Source organism: Dendronephthya gigantea, unplaced genomic scaffold (assembly GCF_004324835.1).
Source record: "Dendronephthya gigantea isolate DGI-Jeju-01 unplaced genomic scaffold, DenGig_1.0 000000F, whole genome shotgun sequence".
Classification (NCBI taxonomy): domain Eukaryota; kingdom Metazoa; phylum Cnidaria; class Anthozoa; order Malacalcyonacea; family Nephtheidae; genus Dendronephthya; species Dendronephthya gigantea.
In genome coordinates, this window is record NW_021163010.1 from 5,472,894 (window position 1) to 5,495,313 (window position 22,420).

The 22,420-nt window shown below is 35.8% G+C and overlaps 4 protein-coding genes across 4 annotated transcripts; all 4 read left to right on the forward strand.

Annotated features, from left to right (window-relative positions):
* Positions 1-1,876: 1,876 nt before the first annotated feature.
* Positions 1,877-7,016, forward strand: LOC114534811 (SWI/SNF-related matrix-associated actin-dependent regulator of chromatin subfamily E member 1-like). The gene is made up of 13 exons (XM_028556317.1): positions 1,877-2,147; positions 2,614-2,654; positions 3,004-3,087; positions 3,464-3,541; positions 4,302-4,403; positions 4,771-4,800; positions 5,049-5,124; positions 5,226-5,287; positions 5,415-5,457; positions 5,725-5,835; positions 6,074-6,135; positions 6,239-6,340; positions 6,466-7,016. The coding sequence occupies exons 1-13, from the start codon at positions 2,087-2,089 to the stop codon at positions 6,508-6,510; spliced, it is 897 nt and encodes a 298-aa protein (XP_028412118.1). The 5' UTR covers positions 1,877-2,086; the 3' UTR covers positions 6,511-7,016.
* Positions 7,017-7,455: 439 nt separating this feature from the next.
* LOC114520776 (synaptotagmin-7-like) lies at positions 7,456-14,824 on the forward strand. The gene is made up of 8 exons (XM_028541113.1): positions 7,456-7,473; positions 7,898-8,135; positions 9,000-9,247; positions 9,597-9,643; positions 10,049-10,412; positions 10,537-10,651; positions 10,792-12,084; positions 14,720-14,824. The coding sequence occupies exons 1-7, from the start codon at positions 7,456-7,458 to the stop codon at positions 11,208-11,210; spliced, it is 1,449 nt and encodes a 482-aa protein (XP_028396914.1). The 3' UTR covers positions 11,211-12,084; positions 14,720-14,824.
* Positions 12,090-21,925, forward strand: LOC114518551 (zinc transporter 2-like). The gene is made up of 8 exons (XM_028538580.1): positions 12,090-12,163; positions 17,295-17,472; positions 18,013-18,159; positions 18,418-18,571; positions 19,259-19,454; positions 19,611-19,716; positions 20,448-20,582; positions 21,708-21,925. The coding sequence occupies exons 2-8, from the start codon at positions 17,337-17,339 to the stop codon at positions 21,878-21,880; spliced, it is 1,047 nt and encodes a 348-aa protein (XP_028394381.1). The 5' UTR covers positions 12,090-12,163; positions 17,295-17,336; the 3' UTR covers positions 21,881-21,925.
* On the forward strand, positions 15,164-16,412 carry LOC114518562 (prostaglandin E2 receptor EP2 subtype-like). Its single transcript, XM_028538587.1, has one exon. It carries the CDS (start codon positions 15,181-15,183, stop codon positions 16,126-16,128), a length of 948 nt encoding a protein of 315 aa, XP_028394388.1. The 5' UTR covers positions 15,164-15,180; the 3' UTR covers positions 16,129-16,412.
* Positions 21,926-22,420: the final 495 nt, after the last annotated feature.

Consider the following 22,420-nt stretch of genomic DNA (forward strand, 5'->3'; position numbering starts at 1 on the left):
TGAAATTCAGAGCTAAGCTAACTAATCGTCGGTGGTCTAGTAGAGCTAAGCTAACTAATCGTCAACAGTATGGTTGATATAATGTTTGGATATAAGCTAGAACTATCTTACCTTTTTTGTTAGAATATTTCTTTTCTCCATCTTAGAAAATACGTTGAAATGCTCCTCCGACAATGCAAAGTTAACATATATTCTTCTTCGACACCTTTTCAAAAGTTTCACTTGTTTGCATCTGTGGACTTCCGCCAGTATAGATAGTATGCCATTATTTGGCCGTATTTTGTAGCTTTCGTATATTCTTACTTTACTTACATGCATGAAGTTAAGATTTTGCATGCATTTAAAATGAATGTACGTTTTTAAGAAGAAAGTCTCCGAAAGTTATACATAAAGAATACAATTAACTTGACAAACCAATTTTATCTTGACGACGTTGATGGCCCGCTTGCTTTTTACTTGTAGGTACATGAATGAGGCATGTTTCAACAAGCATCACTTGCCGAATATCGCTTCTATCACGCACAACGTCAAAATAATTGATTTTGTGACATAAAGATTGTTCATGTAAACATTTCAGCGTCTGTTGCCACGTATGGGTCCAAATTAATTACTGGGGCATATGATATAAAGAAAAACTGGACTTTATGGACTTGATTGCCGCGGTTATGATTGTATGACACATGCCCTTTATAAAGTATGGAGTATACTGCAGTTCACTTCTACAGTCGTAACTCTGGTTAACTTGGATCAGTCCTTGCATTAGAAATTTAAAAAATTAATATTGTGGATTTTAATTAGGAAAAGGATTATTCTAATAGGTATTAATATTTAACGATACAACGACTCGACCTTCGTCAAAAAAGTCACTATTATTATTTGATTATTTTGATTTTGACATGGATTTGGTAGTTCTATCTAAAATATACTAATACATTACTGTATTTTAAGAAGTTTATAATTTAAAGTATGAAATGCGCATGCACAGAGGGTTAAAAGAAGTCCAATCTCGTACCCAGAGCCCGCGATTTTGTAGGCACTTGCACCGCATTTGGTTAAAAAATTATTCCAAGAAGCATATTCGCTGGTTTAAAACAGTTGATTGATTACAGGTAGCCTTTCACCTTTTGAGATGGAAAAATTCACGAAGGCGTTATGCACTGAGCTTACAACTTCGAAATGTTGTTATTTCTATGCACCTGTATATAAGGTATAATGGCATCCGAACATAATAAAATGTAGATGATTTGAATTTATACTAGTGCGGTTTGGGCAGCGATGAAAATTTGGTGGGTTCTACGTGTTCACACGAGGAAACCGGGTGTTTTTGAGTACGGTCCCGAATTCCTCCGGTCTTGTGTGAACGTAGTCTAAATTGAAAATGACGCTTCCAAATGAAATTGTCCGTTATTTCTCTGTACGAACGGGCACTACCTCCACAGAAAAAAGACTGCGCGTGCCACCCGTGAGAAAGGTTTGCTTTGAATGAGGTTTGTGAGGAAGTTTCAAAGTTGAACACTCTAATTGATCACATGCATGTATCAAAAAACCAATTATTTTATGCTGGTTGCTACTTGATGCAGTGACGTAACGTCATTTTTCAAAACTTGAAGTCCTGAGGAGGGTTAACTCTTTTTGCAACTCTGTACTACTAAAGGTAGTAAAAACTAGTAATTAACAAGGACATTGTACTCAGCATGTTTTATGAACCAGTTTTAATATGGGCACCGGTGCCGGAAAAGGGTTGTCAAAGTAATTTTAAGAGTGCGCGATTATGAGTCCAGTTCTATTCAATGGCTGCGTCTTATAATTATTGAATGCTCAGAATTCCAGTAAAAACGCATGCTGAGGAATTAAGGGCTGTTGTTGGTGGTATAATTGGTGTTTTGTTTGATTCAACTATGTTTGGCTCCGAGCATGCGCTAGAGCCAACCCAACCAAACAAAGCCACTGACTTGTTCAACATGGCGGCGTGAAAGCAGTATAAGAGTGGATTTTAAAACCTATTCCAATCAATCAAAAAACGTTAGTATAGCAACGTGAAGTTTAAAGAAATTAATCGTTTCTTGAAATAATAAAAAGCGACAAAATGATGTCCAGAGATTTTCGACAAGCAGGGCAAGCGATGAACCCTTACCAAGGAATGGCAGGTTTGTGTATTAAAAGTTGTAACTTTTAAACTCTGTGTTACGTTTGTTCATAGGTGGCCTATTAAATGTTGTGAACTTTTATTAAGGTTTTTTATTATGTGAATGTTGTCAATTTATAATAAAAATTGTTAAAGAAAGCAAGTGGTTTGTTATACTTTTTATATAAAATATAGGAAGATCCACATTTTTAAATATGTTTTAATGTGTTTATTTGTGTTCTATGTCTTTCTTATGCAACCTATACGTGTGATGTGTTGTTGAACTTTTCTCAGAGAATGAAGGCAAAAACATGCGATGTTTAAGACCTAACTGGGAACATTGCAAAATTGCAGCTCTCTCTTTCTGGCAGGAATTGAACCCACACCTCTGCAATAAAAGACCAATTAATACACTTTGTCCTATGTTCGTATAAGACAAAGGAAGTGTAATATACCCAATGTATTTTTTGCTTTTATATTCTGTTTAGCCAAGTTCCGTCCATCTTACCAACCTCCATCCAATTCAATGGTGAGTCAAACAGTCCTACTATTAGTATGAGCTAGCTTGGTCACAGACCCTGTTTGTGGGTTCTAGTGAATCCAACATGGAAGCCTTGTGACAAACAATCATTTAAATGAGGCAAAACATGTTCTAGGCTACCTTTTTACTATATATTTACCATATTTATTATGCTGCCGTTGCATTATGCCTATTGTCATCCAAGGCAATGCTCACAAGGGCTTGACATTTATCATTTGGTCAAGGCGTGAAAAGGAAATGTTATATGAATGTTATCAATCCATTGTAGAGGCGAAACTAGAATGATAATTGGAGTGTTTATTCGTGTATTCAAAAGCACCTTTTTATTTTCTAAAAGGGTCAATGGGGAGGCTCACCTGGCATGAATCAAAATATGTTTGGTCTCACTCAACAGCGATTTTTATCACAAAGACCTTTCCTAGTAAGTATCTGTCCTGTGATATTTGTGTACTAACTATGGGTGGTTTTCATATTTTGCCTATGGAGTCAGAGTACAGGTTTCCCTGGAAATATTGAAATTTTGAACCCTGAAATGCATTTGTATGCATTTTGGACCTTAGAAAAGAGATGTGAACCATCCACCTCTCCCTAGAAAATCTGTCCAAGACAAGCAGTGATTGGTACTTTAACTATCAACATTTGAGAAGCAATCATAGTTGCTTTATCAGGGAATTCAAAAATAAAAAAATGCTCACTAGAAGTGATTTGCAACAACATTACAACAGGACTTAAACAATTTAACCATGCAGTGATTATATCAGTAAATGATTATATCATTTAAAAATCATGTTGTTTAGCCTGGCGACTTTCAAAATACGCCAGCACCCAAAGCTCCTGATAAGCCACTGATGCCTTACATGAGATTCAGTAGAAAGGTAAGCTGTTATGCTTGATATTCCAAATATAGAAGCACAGTTGATTCTTGTAATTATATGAAAACAAGTGATGAATGAGTTAAGAATGCAGTTTTCATGTTTTCATAGTTTTCACAAAACAATTGAGATGGGTAGTTTTTTCAGAAACGCAAACGATTTTCTTCATCACCCAGTAATCATATGCAGTGGAATGAGATAGCTTCTGACAATCTGTGCCAGACACCATCTTTGTTTGTTCTCAGCTATCAATCTTTGGCGATGCCCATTGTCGATAATCACTGACTGACTGACAAATAGAATTGCGTTGTTGTGACCAATAATACTTTCTTACAACCGATTATACATGACATTAAAATTACCCTTATGACCAGGACAGAATAGAAAGCTATTCCATTAGTTTTAGTGAAAAACGTACAGACAACAAAAATTTGTCTTGCGATTCAGGCCTAGGTGAAAACAATGCTTAAGGTGATACTATCAAACTACAACAAAAATCGCTCTTATAACTTCTGTCAAGTATATGACTTCTATGCATTTCACAGGAAGTATAAAATGCAATTTTTATATTTATTAAACTTAAAATAGAATGAAATGCTGCAGTAAAGTTGGTCGAACCTTTTAGTTCTCTCAACAAAATTTGCACTATCCAAAATTCATTGACAGTGGGATGAATTAGCCAAAAGCGCATAGTGACAATTACTATATAAGTCTTGATTGTTCAAGCAAATCATTATGTTGATGTTTGATGGATAAATTTCAGGTTTGGGAGCAAGTAAAAAACCAGAATCCCGAGGGCAAGTTGTGGGACATTGGCAAAATAATTGGTCAAATGTGGAGGGATCTTCCTGATGAAGAAAGACAGGTGCTCTGAGTTTAACTGCCAGCTACATATATTTGTTGTGTCAATCAATGAAAAGAAATCCCTAGACTTTCCGGGAGGAGAGCGTATCCGTGCATATTATAAGATGCAATAAGACTTAAAAGTATTATTGTAATGAAAAAGCCTTGAATTCAGATTGAGCAACATGGTGCATTAGTAATGCTTTCTCACCCACTCAAAACAAAGCAACACTTTTTCAAAGAAACTTTGATGGTTTTTAAAAATGGTTAACTTTAATGTAGTTCCTTGACTATCGGTTGATTACACTACCCTATACATAGAAAGACCATTGCTAACCTACACACCAGTTAACGTAATTAACCAGTTCTTTTTTCCTTTCATTTTTCAGGTATTTTTTGATGAATATGAACTTGACAAGGTGAGTGAATCGAGCTTTGAGCACTCTAATTTTTCACAATATTTGCTTATTCATTAATCATTGAGTCAAAGAATTTGCTGTTGCTCGGTTTTGTGTCATTACTATACTTATTTAAAAAACACCTTTTCAAGAGTCCCGCAACAGTATACCAAGTGCAAATGATATACAAACCTTATTCTCCTTAGTTCTCCGTATACATCATCTCAGCGTTTCCATGCAGTTACTTATATTCCCTATCGTGTTGACAGGTTCAATACAATGAATCAATGAAGGCTTATCATAATTCCCAAGAATATCAACAGTGGATTGCTGCCAAAGGAAGAGGTACGTACCTAGAAGTTGTGTTCTGAATTTCAATATTTATCTTGCCGACAATATATACCTTTAGTTTCCCGTCCATCATTACACCATACCTATTTTAACAGCTCAACAAGCTCTACAAGAACAACAAGCTCGTGCTAGAGGTATCGATCTTGCTTCATTTGATGTAAGTATTGACATGCATTACAATAAATCCGATTTTGCTTTACTTCTGATAACTGATATAACTTCTTTTGGCTGATTTCGTAGTCTACGTCGCGAGATAGTATATTCTTCCCAATCCTATCTTTTAGTTACACGACGCGAGATTCAGTTTGGAACCAATCATAGGTGATGGTAAGTGGACGTTATCAGTGGGCTATATCATCAATACCTAGACCAGTCTGAAGGTTTTCTTTGGTTTTTGTGCACTGATTTGATAAAACACTTGACATAGCAATCAAAATCGAAGCCAATATCCTCGTGTAATCTCGTGATCGGATGAGACCTTTAATTATGGGCATTCCTTACCCCGTGCAGTCTTCTGTATAGACAGCTACTAAAGGCAACAAAGTCTTATACCTGCTTCTCGGGTAAACTTGTATGTTCACGTATCGCTTTCAGATGAAGAAGATTTGTTCTCTGTCAAGCATGTTGCAGCCAGTCGTTTTCATCGTAATCAAAAACTTATGGCAGATATATTTAGTGATATTGTTGTTCCTGATCTACGCACTGGTTAGTACAAAAAATTTAAAAAAAAAAGAGAAGGTAACCGATTCCACCGCGGTGTGTTGTGGCCTCGGCACCCCCTTCCCTACTTCCCCGCAAAGCAATACCTCCAGTGATAACACCTCAGTGTAAGTTGTCTGTAAACTCTGCGGGGTGACCGGTCATATACAGCGGTTCATGACGATATACTTATAGATATGCCATTGACAGAGAGACACAATGTGCATGTGTTTGTTTATTCTAGTAGTCACAACCTCGCGTATCCACATGCTGCGAAAACAAGTCAAGTCACTTGGTGAACACCAGGTAAATATTCTCGTGGATGCACATTCGGAAATATCGTTTATCGAAATATCTTGCATATACAAGTTCTGAAAGGTGGTTGATGTCTAAAGTTTTAATTTGCCAGAAAAAATTAGAAGCAGAACTTCAGCAAATTGAGGAAAATTTTCAAACGAAGAAACGGAAGTTTGTTGAAAGCAGTGAATCGTTTAGGGAAGCAATAAAGAAGGTAGTTTTCATAGTTTTCATTGCATTTTATCTGGGAAGTGGCAGTAAAAAGTACACTTTATAATTCTATACATTCTTTTCAGCTTCGATTTTCGTGCTTTTAAACGTTTCCATCCACTTTTATAGTCGCCAAAAATTACCGAGACGAAAACTCCCGAGGTATCGAGTTGACAAGCCATGAAATAATCATCCAACATGTAGCTACATTTGATATTGTTCATTTCTACATCACGTAACTGAAGAAGAAAGTATTCACGTTACACCGTAGAATGTTAGCCGAAGTATTCAACATTCTTGTTGCTTTCTTGGTCCTCAGGTCTCAACATTGTGACATCCTCACAAAGCTCTCCTTAGTTAATATTTGAAACTTAAAAATTTGAAGTATTTTCAGTACATTTGTTTTGTTAGAGATCATAAATGATACATCAACATTCAGGACCATTTCTCATAGACCCCTAGTTGTCGGTGACGGTGTATATATTTATCACCTCGAGCTCTGTATAAAAACAACCACTTTTAAGGATATCAGCCGCGCATTACACGAATATATATGAACGAGATGATTCTGATTCATTGAATCTATACGTGTTCAACCTGTGTATATAGCATTAACTTGGGTATAATGTAAGTTTGGCGTTATTAATTAAATTCCGTATAGATTAATTGCTAGCTAAATACATGACGTTTCTTTATTTGTAAATGCAGTTATACTAAAGAACTAGTCCATGCAAATGCAGTTATACTCGAGTAGTGGCATCGTCTTTCGATAACTTCTCGCTAGTTGAATGTCTTGGTACATGGTACAACAACCGGTTTAAGCCAGTTTTCTACAAGCGTTAATTTTTTCCGCTCAAATGCCAGTGGAAAACAATCGCTAGTGTTAAATCCATGCACCCCTCATGACCTTCACTGATGAGTTACGCATATTTTAAGCCGGGCAGTTTTTGTCTACTTCCAGCAATTGTTAGAGTAAGACCACATTTTATAAGATGCGATATGAAAATACCATTGTTTTCATTTTATTGCAATTTTAGGCAATGATGTTTGCCGCAGTTTTGGGTTTGGAAAAGTCCATTTCTTCGCCTGGGTTTTACAATTAGCAGTTACTAGTTAAAAATGCGTGTGTGCAGTCAAGTCTGAAGGCTATGTAAATATATTTACAGCTCTTTGTAGAACCGTCTGGATTGTTGCACGTCGAATTTTTTGGTATTTATCGTTACACGTGAATCTTCGCAGTAAAAGGGCGCAGGTAGTGGTGAATAACCATATTCCATTTGGGAACAAACACTATGTTTTGGCAAGTCTGATAATACACTGAATACAGGGAGAAGCACGTGTGTTATATTCCGCCGATCCGGTCAGTTACTGGTCTTTGTTTCATAGGCCGCATTGCTGATAAATAGCCAAGCCAAGCTTGGCCAATCTCGCGTGAAGAAGTATGTCGTCTTACTGATTCACCTTGGATGATGTTTGGAAAGTGTTTAAAAGAATATAGCTTTTGTTTATAGAGACTTCAGGTTTTGATATAATGCTTGAGGTGTAACGTATGTTTGGTTAGGGTCAACACTTGGTAGATATCTCATACAAAACATCGGCTATTGTTGAGCGAGTGTGGTTTATCGCTCTTGTGTTTGTGTTACTGAGTATCAACACGAACAGTATCGAACCGTCTAAAACGTCAGAGCAAGCGACAGTGCCAAAGATTCAGAACGTGACAACAGAAATTCCACACGAAAATGTAACAACAGAAAGTCCAAATATACACCTACCACACATCAATGTCACCGCAGTAACAGGTAAGCCATAAGGCTATCATGCATGTACAATGTTGTGTCATTGGGGTTTGTGTGCAGTTTACTATGCCTATATCGTCTTTTTACTACATATTGACGAACGACAATATTACTATGCAGTATGTATGTGTTAATCCTATATGTTATATAATTAAAAACGATATATCTCTGGGTAATGTCTCATAAAAGACTGCTATATAGCGAAGTAATTATCAGAATACCTTGCAATGGCAAACGGTGCATAACTTTGCAGGAGAGTCGAGTATCATATTTATGAATACACTACTTCAGAGAAATTGTGGAACAATTATAGAAAACCTGACCAACCCAACTCTTAACAGTGAATGCCATATATAGTCTTATAGATAAATGTACCTTATTTTATGTTTCTTAATGCATGAATTGAACTTTTAGAGAACAAGAATAAACACTATTTTTAAAGAACGGGGGCAGTCCTATGCTCTGTCTCTAAAATCGATCTTCTAACAGATCTTTAACATAATGCACTATTTGCCTTGTATTCTATAACTGTACCGAAATTGTACCTTTCTTACTACAATCCGGCGTACTACCGTCAATAATATTATTTAGCTTTTGAAACACTCGGCGACATCATACTATATACATGCGCGTAATAATTTTAAAAATATATTAATCTTTATTCATAAACTGTGCTACATTGTTCTAGTTAATATATATAACACACCTCATTATATGCGACCAAAATGCGACGTATAACCTCTTATTGCAATATACCCTATATTTAAATTTCTATAGCCGGGAAACTGCCACTTTAGAAACAGTGATAACCGTGCACGTATAATATAGAAATATTTTTAAAAATTATTACTACTTTGTTGTATATAGACTGGATAAAAACGCACAAGAAACAAGCTGCGATTGGTTTGATTGTTGGGGTGACCATTGCAGTCATTATCATCCTTATAATATGTTCCTGTATCTCGAAATTTGCTGTGGAAAAAGTAAAAAGAAAAAAGAAGAAGAAAGATGGAGTGTTGCGAGGATATCTCAAGAAGATTAAATTGCCCAAATTAAAACTGCCGAAGTTGTCATTGTTTAAAGTTCAACCAAAAGATGGATTTGGCAGGGAAATTGTGAGTTTTGAAAATCATGATTCTTTCACTTAACATGGCACGAATTTTTGTAGGGGTTTTTTAATTATATGGTTCAACTAACATGCTTGATATGCTGCGACCTCCGTATATATAAGGCGGGATCTCTATGCAGCAGAATCTACCAAGTACCAATGTTTTAGCCAAAGTTCAGTTGGCGAATAATCTGTCATAAGAAATTTCAATGTTGGGCTACTATATAACGACTATCTTTTTACTACTGAGTATATTTTTTAAGATATCCTTGGTGTATATAGTCTATCCTTATTATTACCGAATATTTCCTTATGCCATAATTCTATTCAATATCAACCTTCTTATTTTAAAACAGAAAAACATTGGAAGATTGAAATTTTCCCTTTTCTACGAGAAACGAAAGTAAGTACAAAAGTATTGATATATAAGGCCTTGAAAGCGAGTGGTGGAAACTGGATTTTTTAAGAGTTCTTGGTGGGTGGAATACGCATAACGACCCACCTTCCCCACCTCACGCCTTTCTTCTCCACCTTATTTGGCTGTCATTCGCCAGTCATGAAATTGAGCAATAGCTCACAATAGCTCATTTATCTTATTAGTAAAGCCATGCATGCAGGCGCACATGACGTGATTTTTGTCCTACGAGTTTAGTGGTATACATATATATAGGAAATAGTTTGTGCATTAAAGTATCATGTCCTTTGGTGCTATCAAAATAAGCTGTACAAACTTGAAAAATTAAACAAGTAAAATTATTCCACATAACATCAGTAAAATTCATCATTACTAAAATGTTCGTTTTCGTAGTGCAATTCTTCATGTGCATATCAAAAGCGCAGAAGATTTATCAGTGAAGTCTTCAGCCTACGTATCCTTCAATTTCGTCCAAGTCGAATTGGATCCCTTTTCAGTAGCAAGGAGTGCTGAAGGAGACTATCTCGAGACAAGAAGAGTTCGTAACAGCATTTCGCCTGTCTTTGATGATCTCATAACTATAAACATCTTGCCAGATGAACTTAAAGAACAGACATTGATGTGTTATGTGTATGACGAGAACAGAATATCACCGAGAGATTTGATTGGCGTGGCAAAGATAGAAATGAGTGGGATACTTAATAGTATACAAGGAAAAGAAAAAGATTTTGACGAAACTCTGAAATGGCGAAAAGGGGTATGTTTGTTTGGTGTTTTGACAATTCTGCCCATGAAAATAGCAATATAGCAACTATGCATGTCGTTTTGAAATAGATGGATTCGGTTTGTAAGGTTCAATAATGATTTTCCTGGTTAACTAGGCGAAAGGCGGCGATATTTTACTTTCTTTTCGTTGGGATCCCAGGGATGAAATCTTTTGGGTTACTGTTAAAGAATGTTCGCATCTCTCGCCTGTCGATAAAAAAGGTCTATCAAGTAAGTAAACATCTTTTTACTCCGGCAATGGAATATAATATGTGATTGCTAGCTCTGAGCTCTGCATGTATACGCTTTCTTTTTTACTTTGTTTTTAACTATACTTTAAAGTGTGGACTATCCTCTTCTTCATTTTACAGATCCATACGTGAAAATAGAGGTATTTGACGGCACGTCTCGGGTTTTTCTAGAGACGACAAATGCAAAGAGCAGAACTTTATTTCCGATATTTAATGACAGATTTCATTTCAAACTAACCGACCAACAAAAGAAATCTGCTTGCCTTATAATTAGCGTAAAACACCGTCCAAGCTGGAGTGCTGGAAGAAAGGTTGTCATTGGTCAACTCAGCTTTAGTTTTAGATCGATGGGAGATGAATTAAGCCACTGGCAGTCAACCTTGTCTAGCGGAAAGGACGTCGAGATGATGCACAGTCTACGACCAGCGGTGGAAATGCCTAGAAAACGTCCTAGCAAGAAAACACAAGGACAGGATATCATTGATGTGTTGACTGATGAAGAAAATCTTTTAGAGGACGAAGATGATCTTTTACTTTAAAAAATAGACACGGCAAATTAGAAAGAATGATATTTTATTGTAAAAAGCCTAGAATAATAGTAGCTATACACTGCATATAAATCAACGTGCGTCACAATTAAGCCGCGATATGAAACTGGACACACGTCCGTCTAGGCGACATAATGAAAAAATGGCGGCATTTTGATCGAAATTTTTTTGCAAATTTAAATTACGATAATAGTGTAAAAGTGTTCAAAATTTTACATGAAGGAAGCGAGGATACACTAGCTTTTTTGAGAATTTTTTTCTCTATGAGGTAGTTTTGTTAAGAATTCGTCATTTCGACATGTCGCATTGTCGCTATCTAGAGTTTGTTGACAAAAAGTATAGGACGCCATGCGGAGACCAAAACTGGTCAAAAAACCTACGAATCAGATCCGAAAAAAACTCCAATCTTTTTTAGGATCCACTCGCGGTCATCTTCAATTACGGCGAATTCTAGAAACTCTACTCCATGAATTCTAGGAACTCAATTCCCCCTTAACACTCCGGTGGATTTATTGCGCTAATGGCGCGTGCAGAAAAGATTTGCGTAGTGTAAATTCCGGGGGTGCGGGGAACTGTCGTCTTAAATGAAATATACGAATAAATTTACCTAAAAAGTTGTAACAGGTTAAACCGTTGTAAACTGACTTGTGAAAATTAATTATTTACAACTGGCATATTGTCACGAGAGTCGAAATCACAGTTACCGAGTTACAGTCATATTATACTTCACATTAACACAATTTAAAGTTCTCTCAAGTTATTTTTTTTTGTTGCGAGGAACTTCAATGAGCAGTAATTTAACGTTGTGGCAAATACAGAATAAAAAACGATGGACCAAATGTAATTTGATCAGGAAAACATCAAGGTAATAAATCGGTTTGAAAGTCATTATTAGCGATGACATGTTCAGCGAACTTGAAAGTATCTGACTGAGCTGAATTAAGGTATAATTATGTTAATCTTAAATGTTTTCTGGTTCGCCATTAATTGTCAATCGTTACACAACTTACATGACTGATCAGCTTTTACTTATACTTGTGTAACTGCTTGTTCATTTTAGTGACTTCCATAGGCATAGTACTACAATAATCCATTATTTCGATAATTTACTGATAAGTTTCGATTTTGACACTATATATATTTCTTGAACTTTAGCATTTCGTCCATAGCTGCTATATACACATAATTGCCAATTTATTCGTCGATAACTTAAAGAAGTTATTAAGTTAAAGAAGTTGTTATTATATGAATATTAAATGACCCAAATCAAAAGAATTGAGATGAAAAGATAGTAAATAAAGCATCAGGTCCATGTATTTTTATTTTCCCGTTAAGTCTTAAAATCAATGTTAGTTATGTCTTAAGCTGATAGATCAATTCTTAACCTTAAAATTTGACATGCGTTTTGATTGGCCTAAGCATTTTCATAATCAGAGATATATTATCTCCTTTGGCTTTGAGCCTTTTCCCGTGAAAAATATATTCTGTATTCGTTATTTACCCCTTAGGGTCGGGATATAGTTAAATCCAAGTTAACTCAGTAATACGCGACTTTATTGGCCAATTCTGTTAAAAGTCAAATAGTTTTTTAAAAAAGTGCCCCCAGATGTCTGAAGTAGTACTGCATGTTAATAGCTATATTGAACTGGAATGAAAACTGAACCGGTATTTTTTAAAACACAATCACACATTTAGGTAATTAAATTGTGTGATTGCGTTTGTTGCAACATATATATTATGCAGTCGTATTTCTTGAAATATAGCCAGCTGTATGTATAACCTGCTTGCTGGCAAATTCTTGGGCAAACTTTCCAATACTCTTCTCCAGTGATAGTAGTCAATTCTTTTAAAAACAATAATCTACATGACTGAATGAAAATTACTCAGTATCTGTTACGAAATGAGATACATGATCATGCATATATTCTTAAACAGACTCTCCAGTTATCAACCAGTCAGTTGCCGTTACGGTTACAGTCCATACTAGGTTAAATGCGTGTCAAAGATATCGTTCAAGAAAATTCTTGTGCTTATTTTACATTCGTACATGTTTATAACAAGCCTTTGTCAATTTCACTGCTATGTCTTGTGTCACGTTAGGTAAAAAGGGTTAGCCCCCCCCCCCGATTTTAAATTATTCTCTACTGCGCATGTGCATGCACCGTCTGGAAAAATATCCCTGCGTGCGTGCGGCCCTGGTGATGATGTGTTTTTTTGTCACTCACATACACAAAAACCGTCCTATGATGTCGCTTTTAAGACTATAATAAAACATGGAATTCACTAGAATATTTTTGGATTGTAGTGAGGAATTGGATAGGATTGAAATTTCTATTAATGAAAATTCAGCAAGCCATGCACCTGTCTGCGTAGAAATACGACTGATTTCTTATTTTACATGCATCGAACTTGAGTGTTAATTATTTAATTTGTCACCTCCTGAAAAACATCCAATTGCAACTATGGTAAATCGTGTTTATCCCCACCAGAAAAACGACTGTCCTAACTCAAGCAATAGACTTACCAGTACTATGGTGGGGATAGAGGGGATACATTCTGTGTTTTTCCTTCCCATTGCGGTAATGTGTAAATGGCTAGTAACGAACTTATAGTTGTGCGCATATATTGCGGCATAAATAATTTTATACATGTCAGACTCAGACCCATCAATAACAAGTTTATTTGCCACGGAAGTTTAATCAACGGATATTAATGCCACCATGCCTAAAATTACTAATTTGACTAAAAGCTTTTACAGGAAGGTAAGTGCTGAAAGGCTAATATTTGCAGCCGTTTTTGCTTTACTCTCAGAGACACCTGCACGTACACCGCACACGATAATATATGATGCACGCTTGTCAACTGTGATTGATCCGTTGATTTGCGGACAGTCTCTTCGATTCGCCGTGTTTCACGTTTAGCGATCGTTTAGCGTTCGTGAAAATGAGTTTCTGATTCTAGTAGTTTAATCTGAACTATGCAGTTATATATAATAAGGCTATATACGAAAATAAAGTGAAGAGTTTTATAGAACCGCGGCTCATGAGTGTTGCATGATTAGTTGTTTAAACTGAATGTTTTGTTAAAAACAAGCTAAAAATCTATTAGAAGATCTTAAATTTGTACTTGAAGTTATCGACGACATATCAATGCTTCGCCAAAAATTTTTATTTTCAATTTTTTTCATATTTTTAAATATGAATAATTAGCTTAAGTTTAGAAATCAAAATATTTGGCGGGCGGGCCCTTATAGGCTAAAGCGCATACCATCTATGATCTATACATATATATAATCTAATAATATTATACTGTCGCGGTGCATTTGAAATTTCTAGGCTATAGCCTCTCTGTTACTTTCCAGAAATTCAAACCCAGGGGTTTAATGCAATAATTTTTCAAACATAACAAATAATTCTTGAAATATTAGCCTAAATATAACTGGACAAGAATGTGTGTTCTTCTGTCTACAATGCATTTATATATTGAACCGTTTTTTTCAGTAAACTACGCAAAACTTTTAATTTGGGCAAGAAATCTCATCAAATGCGCACATTTGCGAGCAGGTGCACCTCCAAGATGCTTTCTCTTCGGTCTTGAATTAAAAGGTAATAACTATGGTAATAACGCTATATTTTTTACATGCATCGTTAAAACAGCCACCTCTTTTGTTGCGAAAAGTGCACGCCGCACGGTAATTATAATCACAGGATAATAATGACTTCATTACTTACTTATTACACACGAAGCTTTGCCGAGAGTGGCAATTATTGGAGGACTATAAATTGCAGACGTTTTAATAAGTTTACTATATGCACTTGTACGTAAGTGGTAGTATACGTCTGAATCTGTGAATGCGTAATTCGCGATTTAACTTGCTCTGCGATTCCATTTCTTGTCTCGCAATTTGGCGGCGACAAATTTAGATCTCGAAAGGATGACGAATATTTCCGAATCCTACATAATGACATGCCGAGTTTTTGGAAGGACACATTGGTTTCCGACAAAGTTTTCATCCAGTAAATACGAAATAAACCGCGTAGCAACAATTGTCATCAATGGCACGTTGGTGATCTCAACCGTTTTATTGAACCTGATAGCAATGCTGACAATTCTTAAATCAACTCAACTGAAGAACAAGATTTGTTATTTTCTTATACTCATTCAATCTGTCGTCGATTTGGGAGTTGGTTGTATAGGAGCACCGTTATCAGTCTTTTACATGCTGGGGACGTTTCTGGGTCTCAGGGATTGCTTTACAAGCTTCATAATTTTTCAATTGTCTGTTTTCCCTATTGGATTTTCCTTGGTGATATCTTTTATCATATTGTTCGAGAGATACATTGCAGTGCTTCATCCTTATTCATACCCCAAGATACTGACAAAGAAACGAATTCTGTATTTTATGATTTGTGGTTTCGCGTTGATTTTTATATCATTTGCTTTATCTTTTTATTTCATCGCCCCAATTGCAGTCATGCTTTTCCTTACGGTTCCAACACTAATCATTTTCGCAGGTTTTGTTAACATTAAAATATATCTAGAGGTGAGAAGACTGCGTCGTTCCGAAGTGAAACCAAGCCTGAACAATATTGTCGAGCATAAATCAAAAACGAAGTTATTTCTTCGCGAAGTCAAGTACGCAAAATCTTGCTTTCTGGTCGTCGCTTGTTTTTTGATTACTCTGTTGCCATCCTCATTGTATCCAATATTCCGGCTTCGGTTCGGCCCAAGTATGATCGTGGATGCTTACTTTTCGTGGATGAGGGTTATTACAACTTTGAACTCTAGCGTGAATTCTGTCATATTTTTCTGGAATAAAGTTCTGTTAAGAAAAGAAGCTGTAAAAGTTTTGAAAGTTGGTTGCTGCCGTTCATTTTCTGTGACCCGAAGTGAAACTACTGAGTACTGATCTATAACTCCAGGAAGTTTGAAATCGAGATGGCATTAAAAACCTAGCCATTTGACATCACGATTACTTATAGTCGTATATATAAGTTTGAATTTCAAAGCCGTGTTTAACTTTTGAAATTGAAAAAAGTGATTTGTTTAAATATATACCATATGACTTAACTTGAGTGTGAATTACGTGAGATTTTACACGTTTTACATTTGCAATTTTTTATACTCTCGCAATACGTCTTTTTGACGTATATGTATATTTAAATCATATAATCTATATATTAGGCATATGAATAATTCTACCATAAAAAGATGTTTAAATTCTTATATATGTTCTTCTTTATCTTTATCGGTTGTTCTCTTAATATAAATTTGTGCATGCAGGTTATGCCCACTGAACAAGACTGGATCTGAACTTCAGAAGAAGCATCGTTTGCATGCATGAACTGTTAATTTTAATTAGCGAGAATATAATTTGTATATATAGGATTATTTTATATAATATGCGTGTACACATTCTAAGATATCACGATTCTTAATAAAATATACTTATGCATGTATGTATACACTAAAATATATTTAAAATCTACGTAGGACGCTGCTACTCATACCAAAGTTCACATTTTTGAAAAATAACAGAAACATTTAACCTGATAGCACCTAAAGTACAACGAGTTTAGCCTATACAGCTATTGCGCGAAGCAGGTGCACCTGCATGCATGCAGGACTGATGCCTTGTTTTGAAAGAAAAGTTTGTATAGGTTGCTATCTCTTTTTTGGGAAAAGTGAAGGTTATACAATGTGTGGTTTTTTAGGCTGAAATCCTTAATTGTTATCATAAGTTCATAATGATGTTTTCAGATGTGTCAAAGAACCAAATTAAATATTAATATAGAGCTAGAAAGGAGTTATAATGATATATTTTACATTAATTTGACTATTATAAATAGAATTTCTTTCTCAGGGCCGAAACTATACAGGGTGTATGAAAAAACAGCAACACTTAATATTCATATATGTTCGCACCTATTCAATAACAAAAGATCGTGGTCCCTGGGAATTATAGGGTTGCAGTGACCCTGTAGACCCCCCTCCACTAATTATCGCGTTGTAGTTTTTTGTATAGTTTATTAGTTAAATAATAACTATTTAATCTATAATTTGATATTTTTCTAGTAATATCAAAGAAATTCTGAATGGGAGCATTTTCCTCAGTGTATGATGGCTAACTTGGATAAAGAACCTTGTCCTGTTAATTCAGATACAGAAATCAAACATGAAACCTCGAAAGCAAGAACCCAACTATTTCTTGCCACATTTGTTTGCATTGTGTTCATAGCTGTTGAAGTTGCGGGTGAGTATAAAACAGGGACTTTTTTATTCGTTAGTAGCGGGGGGGGGGAAGGCAGTAAGAAAATGGTTTGGGCTAGCTTGGCAGTGCCGGGATCTCGCTCACATGTTATTTTACTATAATATGAAACATATTATTTCACTATAATATGAGCTCATTTGAAAACATTATGCAAGCGGGCCAGCGAAAGCGAGCGGCTAAACCGGCCCTCTCATATGAACAGGCCCTATAGTGAGGTATACACGGGAAGAATCCTGAGTGGCGTCTCTAAATGTGAGTTGTCATTGACTGAATGACATAGCAATATTCTAATACATCAGCAACTCAGACAATCACGACTAACTGATAAAAACTAGTCCTAAATAGTATAAGCTGATTGAAAAAATCAACTTGACCGAGTGCAAATATTTGTCGTAGGCCTAAAGCGTAGTTGGTTTCACAGTTCACAACAAATGATCACTCGTAATCTGTGCATGTCATTTGAATGAAGGAACAACGCAATCAATGTCCTTCACAAAATTTAATTCGTTTCTCCCCACACAGGAGGTTATTTGGCGAATAGCTTGGCAATAATAAGCGATGCAGCACATATGATGTCTGATCTGGCAAGTTTATTAACAAGTATATTAGCAATAAACATTGCAGCCTGGCCTGCAACCAAATCTCACACTTTTGGTTTTTATCGTGCAGGTAAGCTAGTTAAGCAGCTTAACTTAAGCTATACATTCCCAATTTGTATCCCTTGTGTGTAACTGACTTTATTCAACTAATGTGTCTCTCTGTAATGATGACCTGTTTGTGCCAAAGCAAAGATTCAATCCATTAACCCCCCGTAAAGCTATGAATAGTTGACCCCATATACATTGTTTGGACATTATTGTTAACGTGTAGTATATGTAACAATAAAGATCACAGTCAATAAAATAGAACCCTGTACATCGTTTTCAGAAATAATTGGGGCATTGCTAACGATTTTCATTGGATGGGTTGTGTCTGCCTTCCTATCATACTACGCCATAGAAAGAATAGTCTACCATGATTATGAAATAGAGGCAGATACCATGGTGTTGACTGCCGGGTTCTGTTTGATAGCAAATATTTTGTAAGTACCAAAAACGGATTATCACATGACTCGAATCAGTATAATTACTATAATACTTTATTATAGACACTCACTTATTTTGACTACTAAACAAGCAAATTTATTATATGGCGTTTCAGAATCCTCTATTCTGATTGGTTGACGAGCGGTCCATAAAACCCGTACATTCCGTGTTCTGTGGTGTTCCGTATCTGCATGGACCATTACCCCGGATGTTTCATGCAGTTCAGCCATATAATAAACAGATTATTGACCTCGCTTGTTCGATCTGCACTGTGAAATATAAGGCGAGGTTTTTGCCACGACATCGATCCTTCGTCGCTCGGCCCATGCATAAAAAGCCTCGGTCGACTGATATTTCACATACGAATAGTGTACTGTATATAAGGCCACATTTTGAAAAAAATTGAGTTATCAATCCTCTCCATAATTAACAAGGAGTCGGCCTCAGATCCTCGTTGTCTTAAGGGCTGCAGTGCTAACATGATCCCATAAAATTTATAGTCTTTACGGAAACAAAAAAGCACATGCTATATTGTCAGGATGACTACGGCACCGCCCCGCACCGACAGAACTATGTTATTAACTTATTTTAATGCTTCAAATTCATGTAACTCTTCCTTCAATCTTAGGATAATCTTAAGTAAGAAATTCCAATTATCATTTTTATTCAATATTCTTATCAAGAATGGGATTGATTCTCGTCGTTCCTGGGAGATCACATGGTCACTCCCATGGCGGGAAACCTGCAATGAGAGAAGTAGAAACACAATCAAAAGAAGAGCTTCAAAATATTAACATTAGAGCTGCTTTTATTCATATTTTAGGAGATACTTTGTGTACTTTAGGACTTTTAATTGCTGCTGTTATTATCAAATTTAGGGTGAGTAATTACCTGTAACGCTTGTTTCATTTTTACCTAAATATGATCCGGTATAAACGTTATAGTTCTCAGCCACTAATTTGATTTGAAAACATTGATTTCTATATCAAAAATGTTAATTCTCAAAAATTGATTCAGTTCGCTTTCTCTTTTTAGCCGGAACTTACAATTGCTGATCCCATTTGTACCTTGCTCTTTTCTATCATGTCAGTTCTTGTAAGCCTAAATGTATTTAAAGATATTATGAAAGTATTTCTGGAAGGTAACTATACTGACATGAAAAGCTAGTAACTTATAAAATGAAAGTAGGTCATATATCCCAATTTACACTACGCACAATTTTTGGTATTGGTACCGCAATAAAATTTTTTACTGCTTAACACTAACAGCTGTTCAAATTTAACCAGGGCCTTTTTTAAGGAAACCTTTTCAGAGTTATCGACCCCGGCCTGTTTAAAATACAAGCAATGTTATAGAACATAGATCATGTATCCACCCAATATTGTTTTTGCGTACAAAGTAATGGTACTTCTGAGGGCCAATTACACCCTCTGTTAGCATTTTGGCAAATTCATAAAACAATGATGGCAAACATGGATACATGCTTATATATGTTTTATATAACATTGGTTATATATTTTATGCAGGGGTCGCTTTCTCTCAAAATGATTGTTGCTTTCTCTCAAGATGAAAAGGCCCTGAATGTAACATTTTATCCGATTTCACTATGTTTAATTTCAGGTTTGGCAGGAATTGGATTGAAATTTAGACTATAGCTATATACCTAAATATACAATTTTATCCATGCATGGGTTTAAGATATATTCAATAGACATAGAAGTTGTTCAGTATTAGACATATGAGATTATCAAAGGTTTTTTGAATATATTATATGGTGCATGGCAATTTATAACAACTGACATGAAATATTCAAACTATTTCACAACATTCTATATACACACGATGATAATTTTTCCTCTGAACTTACTTCAGGTACACCGGATCAGTTTACCTACGATGAAGTGAAAAACTCGTTAGAATCGATAAGTGGCGTCACGCAAGTTCACAGCTTGCGTTTATGGTCCCTGACGGTCGACCTCTTGGCAGCAAACGTACACTTACGGATTGGTAAGTTACATTGAGTAGGGATTAACTAGCCATGGTTGCCATACATAATTAGCAATCCATGAACTACAGGGTGTCCCAAAAAAACGAAAACTATTGAAATCACCCATAACAATGCCATTGTTAGAGTTTGAATGCCCAAGCACTCTGTTGGGCCCACAAGCGTATAAATCGGGGTTGCCATAAGCATTTTTATGCATGCATATGATGCAGTCAAATTTGCTTGTTCGCAAAAATGATATTTATCAACAATATTTACAATTTACAAATATGGATAACATTATTTAAATGTCTCAAGGACCATGACCTTCGATATGTCCCCTTTCTCTAGCAACACAAAGCATTTAGCATTTTATAAGTTGCATTAAATCCCCACGAGCTGAAATTCGTGAGCACGGCATTTAAATTTTAACAATGAGTGATTTCAATAGTTTTCGTTTTTTTGGGACACCCTGTATACAGGGTGAGTAAAAAAAAACTGACACCTTTGAAATTCAAATTAGCTGCAATGTGTCTGTAATCGGCTGTAATGTGACAGAAGTTGCCTAAAATATCTCATGGGTATACGAAGAATATCAAATAAGTGAACCCATTAATCAACCTTGAACATAAAGTTTGTTCCCTTTGGAAGTTAAAATGCATTCTAAGCTCTGTAATAAAAAAGAACGCTGAATTAGTTCAATTGGTTTAAGCCCATTCGCATTAATTAACCACGTCTTGTTGATTGTACACAATGGGAATTGTCAAATTCCAGCCATAAGTTCGCGGTTAATTTGAATTTCAAAGGTGTCAGGTTTTTTTTACTCACCCTGTATACTTGCACAGTCCAGGTATCGCTCTTCCAGCGAATAGCGCCGTTCCACCAAATAGACTAAACTGATTCTATTAAATTTGATGCCTAATCTGATGGCCAATCTGATATTTTTTAGGTAGTGCTTCCTTCTATTAATTGTTGCATGTTCCAAATCAGTGAATTTTTCAAGCATTTTACAACGGTTGAAATAGACCACCATATTTTATGGCGTAATTTATATAAGTGGTATAGTAGTACTTCAAGGCGTTTTATAGATTGCAATTTTGTGAAGGTGGAAAGTTTATAATGATTTCCTCTTTTACTTGATTTCCCAGACGAAAGTGCAAGTGAAAATGAAGTTCTATACACAGCAAAAAATATCTTAAAACAAGAATATAGGATAAAGTTTGTTTGCATTCAAGTTGAAAACAAATTTGAGTCATGGATAGAAATACACAATCAGGCGAAAATGGAGGCGCAGGCGCAAACGTCAGAAAACATAGAATGAAACTCGGAATAGATAATTTTTGTCAATTAATGTACAAAATTTAAATAGAATAATAATTTTATATATTATCTATTATATATTTAATATTTTTTTATTATTTCTATTTCTAAAGTTGAATTTTGAGTTGAATTTTGATAAAAAATTTTAGCAGAATGGTACTTTGACCTCGTATCCTTACTGATATTTTTCGTTCAAACCGTGTAAAAACCTAAACGGGCGAATTCGAGCACGGTCGAATCGGCCGGTAAAAGCCCACGCGCGTCATGTTCAAAGCTTTCAAGCATCAAAGCGCCTGGGTACGGGGCTGGCCGATGGTTGGAATGCTTCGCGCTGACTGCGCATGTTCCATGCCTTGTTCATGTGCTGGTTGGTTGCTCCGCCATCTTCCATTCTTCCTAACTCATCAGTAGATGACCTTTTTGGGCAATAAACACACTAAACTAGTTGGCTTCTTAGCCATAATTCTTGCCAGTTTATTGCCTATTTTTGCAGAAAGAAACGAGCACACTTCGCACCGCTGAATTGCCCTCATTGCCTCAA